The 13012-nt window shown below is 40.3% G+C and overlaps 1 protein-coding gene across 2 annotated transcripts in view; it reads right to left on the reverse strand.

Moving 5' to 3' along the window:
• The window catches only part of DLGAP1 (DLG associated protein 1), a 605986-nt gene that overhangs the window by 138739 nt on the left and 454235 nt on the right, over positions 1-13012 (reverse strand). For both annotated transcript variants that reach the window (XM_007063887.4, XM_043538800.1), the window contains one exon: positions 1118-1295. In XM_007063887.4, the coding sequence (XP_007063949.1) occupies positions 1118-1295 (178 nt within the window). The remainder of the gene's footprint in view (positions 1-1117; positions 1296-13012) is intronic.

Below are 13012 nucleotides of genomic sequence, written 5' to 3' on the forward strand. Positions count from 1 at the left end.
TAAACTGGAGGTTCAAAATCGTGACAGCGTCATCTACAGGATGAGTTATTACCAGTGATTTAGAGCATACAACACCAAATGAAATGCAGTGCCCTGCACTAGTTGGCAAAAAATACACAACATGTGAGAATACCCTTGCAGAATAACGTATCTGACTATGATGTTTTAATGTGCATATTCATTCAAGTTTTCCCAAAGAAAATTACCTTCTATTTGAGCACCATTTTAGGGCCCAATTTTGTGAAGTACTGAGCATCCTTCGCTCCCACTGTTTTTAAGCAAAGTTGAGGGCACTCAACACATCCCTGACCTGGATCCGATTTTGCATGCATGGCAGCTAGACAGATGTGACAGCATGATGACTCCATATGCATATTTTATACAGGAGCAGGATATTCCACTGTGTCAACACTCACAATTTAAAATGCCCCAAAGTACACAGTATTCAACTGACAGACTGTAGCTGGCACAGAAGAGGATGTTATGATTTTTTAGGAAAATAATTCACATCTTCATAATTAATATGTGAACCAAACACATATGTACCATGTACATCGTAAAGTCAAAGCTCTATCAGAATTAAAAATAATGTGTAAAAGGAGTAATAAACCTTTTCAAAATATTGAATTAATGTCAAAACAATTGTGGAATATAAAATACCAGTAACCCTTATTCTTTTCCCCCCTCAAACATTTTATGGTCCTCACTCCTTAAAGGAAAACTCATTCTCACTAGGAATCCAAGTCCTACATTTTTAGAAGTGACTCGTTATTTTGTATGCTAAACCCGAAACTTCTTAGAGGGAGTGCTGAGCACCTGTCCACTAAAAATCAGGCCCCTTTAAGACATTTCACATTGTGCAACCAAAATCACCAAACAATTTTCAGAATTTAGACTATGACATTTTCAAATCTTAGTCCTTCACAAAAATGTACATGAAAAACATCCCCATAAGTCCTTTTAAAATTTAAATGCTTTTGAAAATATGTAATTTGTTACATGTCTGACTTCACTGCACAACCAAAAAGGGTTTCTGGTTCTACACATTGCACATACAGCTGAACTGGCTGGGGATTGATTTTGATCTTGTTCTTAGCCGTGCATGCTTGCCACCCACCTGACTAATCGTGCTCATGGCTCTCATGTAGCTCTCATTCCGGGAACGGAATTTAGGAGAAGTTAACAGACTTGCAGGGTCCAGACTGTCCAAACTCCTGTTGATTGAGACTTCACTCACTGCCCTCAAGTAACTGTGGCTCCGGATTTGAAGTTTTGGAGAGTGTTCGCTGGATATCCTTGAAGGAAACAGTGGGAAAGAGACATTTCATCAAATCCAAATAGCTTAACTGTGACTGGGAATGACAGTAAATTGTTCTACAGGAAAGTAAGACTAAAACCAGAAATTATGTAACCCTGGGGCATTTATACATTCAGTACAGTACAGCAAATCGGCCAGTTCCAGTTCGTTTATAAGTACAAATTTTAGAAGTGATTTTATACACATGCTAGAAGTCTAACTACTAAGATGGGTGAACTTGAGTGCCTGGTATTAAATAAGAATATTGATATAATAGGCATCACATAAACTTGGTGGAATGATAATCATCAATGGGACACAGTAATACCAGGGTACAAAATATATTGGAAGGAGAGAACAGGTCATGCTGGTGGGGAAGTGGCACTATATGTGAAAGAAACCATAGAGTCAAATATAATAAAAATCTTAAATGAACCAAACTGTAACATAGAATCTCTAGGGACAGAAATTCCATGCGCCCCTTACCAGGATGGTGATGGGAAATGCTCAGGGAAATTAGAGAGGCTATAAAAACAGAAAACTCAAAATGTAATGGGGGATTTCAACTATTCCCATACTAACTGGATACATATCACCTCAGGATGGGATGCAGAGATAAAGTTTCTTGACACCATAAATGACTGCTTCTTGGAGCAGCTAGTCCTGGAACCCAAAAGAGCAAAGGCAATTCCTGATTTTGTCCTAAGTGGAGCACAGGCTCTAGTCCAAGAGCTAAAACACTTGATAATAGCGACCATAACTGAGGCTATAATTTTGTCATGGATATTTTTAGTAAAAGTCAGGGACAGGTCACAGACAAAAAACAAAAAATCATGGAAGACGTGACCTGTCCCTGACTTTTACTAAAAATATCCCAAACAAAATAAGGAGGGAGGAGGGTCCAGCACCCTGTCCCCCACCCCCACAGTGGCTGGGAGCTGCAGGGACCCCATTGCCCAGTGGCAGGGAGGGGTCCCCCTGCCGCCCTGCGGGACTGGAGCTGGGGGGACTCCCCACTACCGTGCAGGACTGGGATCTGCGTGGGGAGTGTGACCCCTGCTGCTCGTGGCAATAGGGGAGCTGCAGGGTGGGGCGTGCTAGTGGCGGAGGCTGGGGAACTGTGGGGAGCCCTTGCCCCCAGCCGCTGAGCAGCTTTGGCGTCTGCGAGCTGCAGGGAGCCCCTGCCCGTGGTCACTGAGCAGCTCCAGGATCCTTCTGCCGCCACCGCTGGTGACTGGGAGCTGTGTTGGGGCCCTGGCTGCTTGCAGCAGCTGAGCTGCTGCAGGGGAGACCCCTGCCAGCGGTGACGGCTGGGCAGCTCAGGGATCGCCAACTACGGTGCCAGGTGGTCAGTTACAGGGGGTCCTGCCACCCACAGCCCCCCCACGACCCACGACCCCCGTGACATAATCTTAGCCTTAACCATTATACAATTAAATTTAACATCCCTCGGGGAGTGGGGGTGGGGGAGAGACACCCAAAGAAGCCCACCGCAGTATCATTTAACTTCCAAAAGGGGAATTACACAAAAATAGGAAGCTAGTTAAAGAGAAATTAAAAGGTACAGTCTCAAAAGTGAAATGCCTGCAAGATGCATGGACACTTTTTAAAAACACCACAATAGAAGCTCAAATTAAATGTATACCCTAAATTAAAAATATAGTAAGAGGACCAAAAAAGTGCCACCATGGCTAAACAACAAAGTAATGAAGTGGTTAGAGGCAAAAAGGCATCCTTTAGAAACAAAGAATCCTACTGAGGAAAACAGAAGGAACATACACTCTGGCAAGTCAAGTGAAAAGGCATAATTACAGGCCAAAGGTACAATTTGGGTCATTTAAGATTTTTATTATATTTGACTCTATGCTTTCTTTCACGTATAGTGCCACTCCCCCACCAGCATGACCTATTCTGTCACTGGTATATATTTTGTACCCTGGTATTACTACATCCCATTGATTATCATCATTCCAAGAAGTTAATGTGATGCCTATTATATCAATATAAGGCCAAAAAAGCATTTGAAGAGCAATTAGCCAAAGGCTCGTAAACGAACAGCATTTTTTGTTAAGTACACCAGAAGTAGGAAGCTTTCTAAACAATCAGTGGGGCTACTGGACACTCGAGGTGCTAAAGGAGCACTTGAGGAAGATAAAGCCATTGTTGAGAGGTAAATGAATTATTTGCAATAGTCTTCAGTGCAGAGGATATGAGGTAGGTTGCCACACTTGAGCCATGATTTTTAGGTGACAAATCTGAGGAACTGTCACAGACTGAAATGTCATAAGAGGAGGTTTTGGAACAAATTGATAAATTAAACAGTAATAAGTCACCAGGACCAAAGGGTAGAAGAAAAGGCCTACTGGAAAGCCATACAGTTGACTGGTTCATCAAGCACAGAGCTGCTGAGCATCCACTGTTCACACTGAAATCAGTGGGAGTTGTAGGTGCTCCGTTCCTCTTAGGGTTTGTCTCATAGGGAGGTAACCTGGTGCTAATCTTTTGAAATATACATTTGATATCCTATCTATGCATGTATTTTACAGCATATTCCAATTAGACTTGACAGCTTGCTTCCTAGGAAATTCTAGGAGATAAGGGCTGCTAACTGTAAATCAATAACATATAATGTACACAAAATGCAGCTGGAGTGATTGGACAACCTAACCCTAACCTTATAGTAAATCATTCCAAGAATATACTGCTACATGGGTGTAATTTGGTTACAATCAATAGTTGTTTTGGATAGTGACAATAGCTGCCAGATTGGTAGGCATTTTTCACGTCAAACAGCTATTTTCCATTTTCAGGAAACGCATTAAGTAGCTTGTAAATGCACATTCATTTAAATTCAAAAGTTTGAAAAGTCCATTTCTGTTTTTCCATCTATAATGAACACATCATTAGAAAAATGGGGAACTAGCTAGAAGCTGAAGGTCCTCTTTCATCACACTGGGCCAGACAGACCAACGATAAAAACATTTCCTTAACTGATGTGATATTTGACCCAAAGCAATAATATTGTCATCATAAGTAGGAATAATACTTTTTATGGATTCCAGTGTCAACAGTGACTCTCTGGTTGTGATTTCGTATACTGAAATTGTAGCAAAGAAAATAATTTCTGTTTTACAGGACAAATGCTATTTAAAGTTATTGCACTGCCTTGTTCATCATAGTTATCTGATCATGCACATTTCAAATATTTCTGTTAGTAAAACATTTCAGAGATGCTGTTTTGGGACAGGTCAGAGGGGGTCCCGTACTCTGGGCATGAGGGAATCATTTTTAGACTTGCAACTCATTTGATGTTTTGTTGAGGCTTGACACTGAAGAATTTCTTGAAAGGAAAGAAAAACGTGCGGAAACTAAAATAAGTTATCTTCAATAATGAGGCGTTTTGGTACTTTTAAGGCAGTTGGAAAAACAATTATAAATTCAGTTCATCCTTTGATTTTTCTCTCTCTCTCTCCTTTAAGAGGAATATTTGCTTTTGTATGGTCCATTTAGGGTACTGATTTTCCCTTTTAAGAAAACTGGAGTTTGTAGCCAACTGTATTTCTGTTATCCATTGCAGACTCATTTACTGCAGGGGTGTCCAAATTTTATATTACCGGTGGCTGACAACACTTGAACCTTACTAGGCACAGCAGGACCACAAATTCTTTTGCCCAAAATTGAAGAAATTGCAGCCTCAGCCATTCAAAGCTACAAGTCTCTATATGAAATTCTCCATCTGAGCAACTTTCTACGTAGATAAAGATGGCACAGTATGGTCTCCACAGGCTGTATCACCATATAAAGAGGATGGCAGCTACACAGCAAAGTGGTCTCCATCATGGCCTTCCACTTAAACAAACAGCTTTAGAGATTTTTTTTTTTAAAAGAGCACAGAGTGTAGTAAATGTTGAAAGAAACAGCTCTTCTATATCAAACATGATTTTTTTTTTTCCTGGGGGGATGCCCTCAGTTCCTTACAAAGATGGCTTGGTCACAATATTGAACAAGTCAGTTTTCCATTTTGAAATGGAAACCTCACTACTGTCTGTGTATGAATGAATGAGAATGAGAGACAGAAAACATAAAATTAGTCATAAGAAACACACACACGAGGCTGATTTAAAGAGAACCTGTGTGCCATTCTGTGTTTAATTTCTGCAAGCAATTACAGATATTGTGCACTCAAATATGTAATACTAGTTATTTGTATGTGCAGTTGGAAAACTGCACGTACAAATAACTAGTATTACATATTTGAGTTTAATAGTTAGACCCCAGGTGTAATTATGACAATACTGCAAAACCTATTAGTAAGGGCCACAATTGGAATGCCATGTTCTCTGGATGATCTAATAAAAATGAATTTGAACTGTTTACTATCAGATAATTATTATTACAGAATTCTGTCACCACTTGAAGACTGGTCATTCATTTGCCTTCTTCAATCAGTGAGTCAGTAACTGGATGGACTAGATATAAAAAATGTTCAGATTACTCTTGGGGCAATAATTCCAGATTTCCAAATGGAATCTGGAATTTCATTTAGGATACTCTCCAGCAGTGCTCAAACACAACACCACACACACACACACACACACTGAACACTAAAAATAAAATGACTGACCTAGCTATCACCTCTATTTGTGGCTGGCAGAGCCTTTTAATAACAATTTACCAAAACCTGATCAGTAGATCTCTTGAAAGTAATTCCTTGTATGTCATTTACTTGGAGCACTGACAATATGCATAAAATCCAAGTTAAATGAATAATTCATTACAAAAAATTTATCAGATGAATACAAACTATATTCCTGCTCTCTGTAGAGCTGCAAGCAGATCAGAAGGTCCTCAAATATATTTGTTAATCAAATTAATTCATTTTTTGTTTTATTTTATGGATTGATTGTAAGCAGTTTGCTGCCCGTATTCAATATTTGTTATAAAAAATTCAAACTGTGTTGATTATTTACAAATTAATCAAATAAGTCACCTGGTGTTGTTTCTGTTCACTGATTGGATGAGCATGCAAACACTGAATAAAACAAATCACAAAACTCAGTGCACAAGTATAAACAAATTAAAAATTGTTTTTTGTAAATACTCATGCATGCATCTTTGAAGTTTGCTTTCTGCAAATGTCTGGTCCACTGTAACGAGTCATACAGATACCTTAGTCATCAACAAGGAACAAACTTGGGATATTTGGTACCAAAAACAAAGGCCTCACCCGCTTGAGCTAAAGGAGATCTCTCCATGGCTATAAGTGCAAGGTGTTCTAGTCAGAGGGACCTGCCATCAGATGGAGACATGATCATGTGCACTAGGCACCACTAAACTTTGATTGCTTGAATGTTCATAGAAAGCAAATACAAAAGAAGCATGAATCCATGTGAAAATCTGAGCATTTGTTTGCACAATTTTTTGCAGTATTTTCCCAGTTCTATACAAAATCACCTAATTTCTCTGCCATGGTATATGCTTCTTATTGTTTCTGGATGTGGGTGGTTGAAGCAAATAGGTTCTTTTTCTGACTTATTTTGGTCAGATAGTTGGTCCTTAACTATACAACTGACCAGTTCAGCAGGTGTTTAGAAATGTGTTTCACAGGTGGCTACTTATCACATCACTGGTTTACATGACAGATGGGGAGTCACGCAGGGACTGAGATTTTGGCAGCCACTAGAGGAGGTGACTGTTGCTCACTGATGACCATATTCACAGGTTTCACTATGTTTAAAAACGGTGGAAAAAATAACTAAGGTTTAAAATACAGGCAAGGAGTAAATACAGGTAGTTAAATTGTTGTTGAATGCATCCCTTATATAGCAAAAGAGTTATTTAACAGCTCCATACCTGTTCAGGATTGGCACTTTATAAATGTGTAATAAATCATTATCATCATCATATACCACAATAACTATACAATAGTCTTTAAAGAGTAGTTGAAACGCCACAGAAAACTTTGAAAAACATTCTGTTTAGGAATAAGTCTGCCAATATAGCATAGTTTCAAGTTTTCACTTCCTTAGTTTATTATCAGAGACTTCAACCAACTATGATTCACAAAGGATTGACTATGGGCAAGATCTACAGCTGAAGTGAAATGGCTTAGCTAGCCCCACTGACTTCAGTGCATACAATGATTAGCAGCACGAGAAGATGAACTCAAAGATCCTGGAACCAGCTCCTCAGGTGTGTTGTATCCTCTTTGCATTGCAATGCCTGTCTCCATTACTCAGGGATGATCACTCAAGTACAAGAGTGGCCCTGAAGGGAGAGGTAAAGAGCTTACTTATACAGGGCTTGTACACCAGACCCCCTGTGAGTAGTAGAATGGAAAGATAAAGGTGTAGTTGGGGTGATCTTAAGCTTATCTTGATCTGTTTTGATCCCTTGTGGCCATTACATGATGGTGTAATTTAGAGAAGTCTTCAGGCAGCTTTAACACAGCACAAGGAGGACAACTTTTATCTAAGCACCATACAAACAGTAGTGAATTGATCCTTACCAAACCGCTGTGAGACAGGGGAGTATTATTAGCCCCAGATGTAGAACCGAGGCAAGGAAGATGTAGCGCCTGGTGCTGCTACCCTTACTCACACAGCACACAGTGTGCCCCATTCATCTGCCTTATTCATTTCAATGGGACTACTCGCAGGGTAAGGTACTGCTCAATATGAGTAAGTGTGGGAGAATCTCGCCCTAAATGATTTTCCTAATGTCACACAGGAAGCCTGTGGCAAAGGCAACAAGTGAATTCTAGTCCAGTGTCTAAACCATAAGATAACTGAGGATCAGAACAGTGCAAAGGAAAACTTTTAGCCCCCTTTGCACACCACTTTGTGACTAGTGCTTTGTGCATATTGGCCTACCTGAGTTGGCCTCTGACTTTTATTCAAAGACACTTACGGGGTAAAAATATGTTAGCAGGATTGCGTCTGAATGGAGTGCTTCTGAATGTTTTACAGGAAAAGCCAGTGTATCTTCAAATTGACTCTGAGATGGAAAAGGTAAGATGGCCAAGAAGGATTTTTCTGTTTACAGGAACAGGGAAAATCCGATGGTAGGAATATTTCCTTTTATTTTTGAGAGATTGGGAAAAATTGTACTTGTGCTGTCTATGGCAAATGTATTAGATGATCGTGTTACCAGTGCAGGCAGCACCTCCACCAATAGGTGGCGCAGTATTTTTTTTCTAATGTTGTTGTGTACTTTGATATTATGTTGTTGTCTTGGTTTGGGGTAGGGTGGGGCAGAGGCACTAGGAGGATGTTCAGTCCTGCCTGTGTGTGCTGGGGTTGGTACTTGCAGTGTTCCAATAACTGCTTTGATTTCCGTAAGCAAGTATTACAATGTTTCACTTGTGCATGAAAAGGAGTGTAGAGTCGGGAGAATGTGTTGGCAGTGACTGACTGGTTTTTTTGGGAAAGCTCTAACAATTAAATAAGATATCCCTAAAAAAATATAATTAGACAGTCTTCTGCATTTCAATGTGCAAATTCATAGCACAAAACAGAGTGTTGTACCACATGGGTTTCTTGTCATCTCAATATAAAGAGTCATAGCTGTACAAGACAAAAGGAAATGGTGCTGTGTCCAGAAGTATGTAATGAATACCTCCACTAGTCAGGCTGTGAAGAGCAGCCAGTGTAGAAATATATTTTAATGCATCTTTAAAAAAAAAAATCTTTGCCTCTTGCTGGTTAAACATCCCAGAATTCATTTTTCTAGGCTATCCCTGATAGCATAGTTCCCATGGAGCTAATTATTTCTGTGCTGAAAGTGCCCCCTCCCCTCAACCCGTCTGGTGGGAGCACCCAGCACATAGTTCTGTGTTTAACTATATTTTCATGTTAGCTTTTGCTTTAAGGGAAAAATTATCTGCTGTCTGATGCTAAGTAAAAGCAATGAAGAACATGCACAGAACAAAGCCATTCAAGTGTATTCATCTTATTCCCCAGTCATGACATGGGTCATCAGATGGGTAATTTTGTCGCTGTTGCACTTGCATTATGTTGTGTTAACTTTTCACTGCACAGTGTACAAGGCTGTCACGTTACAGAAATTGGCAAGGGCAGAATATCAACTACTTTGTGCATTTGTTCTCACTAGAAGTTTGCCACATTTTGAAAAACCTCCTTTCCCATATTTTTTAAAATAATACGATTGTCTTGCTAAGGGTTTCACACTTTGAAGATAAAATCTCAGTACATGTCACGGTACAGTTGCTATGGAGCCAGCCATGAGAAAGAAAAACAAAAACTTGCACATAACCAGAATATCTTACTTGCTGAGCAGAAATTCAACAGCAATTGTACAAAAGTGGCAGCTGTTTCCCTTTTGATTCTGACTCCATTAATCGGATTATAAATCACACACACCAACTGGCATTCATCCCCATTAATCATGTGGGGTATGCATTATTTTATTAATAATACCTTACACGTCCTTTTGAGGTGGATCAGATGCCAGAAAGAGACAGGGTGAGAAGGGGCGGTGACTTCAGTGTTTTTTCAATCATATTTGTCTCTCTGCCTGATATTACAGACTCTAATATGATTGAACAAGATATCACTTAAAAAATTAATCCAAAACTCAGCTCAGTTAAATGCCACACAGCTTTCTGATGTGTCTATCTCCAGCTGGCAAAATGTGCTGTTTTTCTGTATAAGCACATGGTGTCCTGCCAGAGAGCCCTTATTTGTTTGATAGATAAAGGACGAGAGGACCTTGATCAATTTATATTTATAAACATTTTTCAAAAGCACCATTTCTTTAAAGCTACCTGTGACTGGCTGGCCAGGAAGTCACTGCCAGTCAGCTCAGACTCAATCTAGAAACCATTCTTCTACAACTAGCTGTGGTCCTAGATGGTCTCACGATGGTCTTTGTTTCTGAGGTTGTGCTGTAAGGACCATGGGCCAAAATCAATGGCATCTTCAGTCTTTAATTGTGATATCACTCTGTGCTTCATCTATTAATGTCTCAGCTCTTATTATACAATAAAGCCATATATGTACATAGTGCTTTTCATCCCAAAGGATCCCAAAACACCATATACAAACAAAAGAATAGGCCAGATAATTAGGGATGCTTTCACCCACTGCTGGAATGCAGCTGCTCTTAGGGTGAAATGCAGCAGTGTTTAACAGTGCACAGCAAAGCTACACAACAGTTATGGACAAATGAAGCAGAATACGATATTGAATTGAATCTACAGGGGAAAATCTAGATTGGCATGATATCATTTTCTTAACCAAAATCTTGCCCAGATACTGGAATTAACCCCTGTAACCTTGTCAAAAGTGGTGTGATGATGCTGTGTCTTTTACATACAGTCTGAGAGCTGAGAAAAGAAATACTGCAATGCAGTACTCTGCAGTTTCCAGTAGTATTATTATGGTGGTGTGTAGGGCATTACGATAGAATATTGCAGTATTTTTCATTCCTCTCAGAAAAGAAACCCATCCTGTTTAGTCAGACTCAGTCTGGCAAGATATAACAAGATTGGTAAGGCCTGGTCTGCAACTAAAACTTAGGTCGACCTAGCAACATCACTCAGGGGAGTGAAAAATTCACCCCGGGAGACATGGTTAAGCCAATCTAAACCCTGGTGTAGACAATGCTAAGGTTGATGGAAGACTTATTCTGTTGTCGTAGCTACTGCCTCTCGAGGGGGTGGATTTACTTGCAGAGATGGAAAACCAATTCCTTTGCTGTAGCAAGTGTCTACGCTACAGTGACTCAGTGGCACAGCTGCAGTGCTGCCGCAGTAGCACTCGTACCACAGACATGCCTGAAGGTGCCCAACTTCACTTCTTGAGGTGTATTAAAACTTTCCTCTCAGTACATACTACAGAGGATCCACTAGCATAGCCTGTGACCCTCTAAGAAGATTTCAGGTTTGCTCTGGTCATTTGTCTGGCTATGCTGAAAGAATGACAGGAGACATTAGATATGGGTTTATCAGGCTGCAACTTTATTATTAGACAGATGTCTGAGACTAACCCGGTGGATAAAATGTGCAGTGCAGATGCAAAATTTATGTCCCACCAGCAGATCCACTGCTGGGACCTTACCAATTAGAGCCAATTTTGGCAGCGGGGGGCGGGTGGGGGGACTTCCACCAGCTCCCCCTCCCCTTTTCATCCAGGTCCCTCCAGCAATTCCCTTGCCCGGACTTTACTGACCACCCCCCCTCGCAGGAGGGATTAAGGTGGACTATAATGATGGAGGGGAGGGGGGGGTTGGCTCCCGGCTGTACCAATCAGAGCAGTCCCCAACTGCCCCCGGCTTGCTTAATTATTAGATAGGTAAAGAGACTGAAGTTTACTAATCCTCCACCATTCCCCTAGTCTAGATGCAGAGTAACACATTTTACCTCAATTTAGCTGGTCAAGGTGGTCCTAATTTCAACTTCGTTTACTAATTTAGACAATTTCTAAATTAGATAGTCCAGCATCTTCACTGTTCGTCTCAAGCTGCTTACATTTAATTTATAATTTTTCAACTTTACAATCTAGGGGACTGATTTACCTCTGCTAGGAGAGGGAGGAGAAAACGGCAACTTCCTGCCAACTGCATCAGTAAAGGCTGCTACTTGTCAGGAATGTCACCTTAGAGAGCAGCAGATGGTATTTGCATTGCTGCACTCCCTGGGAGTTCTCTCAGTTAGCCTTACAACACCCCTCTTTGGCCAGTGCCTCCCATTTGTGAGACAGCATTGGTCGGCTCTGGACTCCACTGTAGAGTGGGGATAGAATGCTTCTTTTCAACAAAAAACATCTTTTGGACTGACTTTCCACCAATGGGGGCAGTGTGATGGCACTATATGATGTTGGTCAGTATACAGCATATTTTGTCTTTACTTATACTGGTAAAGGCATACAAACAATGTTTGCTAGGTGCAGACTATAATATTTAAAAAAATAAACAAACCCACAATCTAGTATTGAGTGCCATGATTACTTAAGAATAAAGCAAAAAGCTTCCTCTTCTGAGAACCTCGGCATACTTCCTGCATAGCACTCTCAGCCCCACGTGGCCTGGGAAACTTGGGATCAAATCTGGATACCGTAAATTCAGGGAGATTAGACTACAGGACCTGCCAGTATTTTTGTTTTTCATTTATCTTTTTTATAGGGGAGAAAATTTCTAAATATCTTAGTTTGGTCTGTCTAGCTCGAAGTAGGTAAGTTTAAGCGCATTTCTTGGTTTCACCAATCAAGAGCACTACCCTAAGTTTCACAAATGGTAGAGTGAATGTTTGTTTATGTGAAAATTTACAGCAGAAGTGCACTGCTTGTTAGTTCCTATTTGTTTTCCCCCAGTTTAAAACATTTCAGTCATCCAGTGAGGGGGAAGAATCAATACCAGGTGACTTATGTAACTAACCACACAACACACATAGCCAGCTACTCCTGGGTGCAGTAGTACTCACCACTGCAAGTGGTTCCATTGACATCAGGTAAACGTTTGAAGGAGGAGAGCCTAGACTCGTAATGAGTATTATTTGTAACAAATAGTTTGACTAGTTCTCAACTTTGAGTATGCATTTGCTGGTTAACACCTGCAAACTGTGGAGTTGTGCTGAGCTATTTTTCTTCGCTTTCCCCCTCATGGCATAATTTGGAGTGTACACTTTTACTAAGTGGTTATTTCAATGTCCTCCATTTTAGCTTGTTTTGTATTTTAAGAACTCTAAACTACTCAAAA

Source organism: Chelonia mydas, chromosome 2 (genome assembly GCF_015237465.2).
Source record: "Chelonia mydas isolate rCheMyd1 chromosome 2, rCheMyd1.pri.v2, whole genome shotgun sequence".
Taxonomy (NCBI): Eukaryota; Metazoa; Chordata; order Testudines; family Cheloniidae; genus Chelonia; species Chelonia mydas.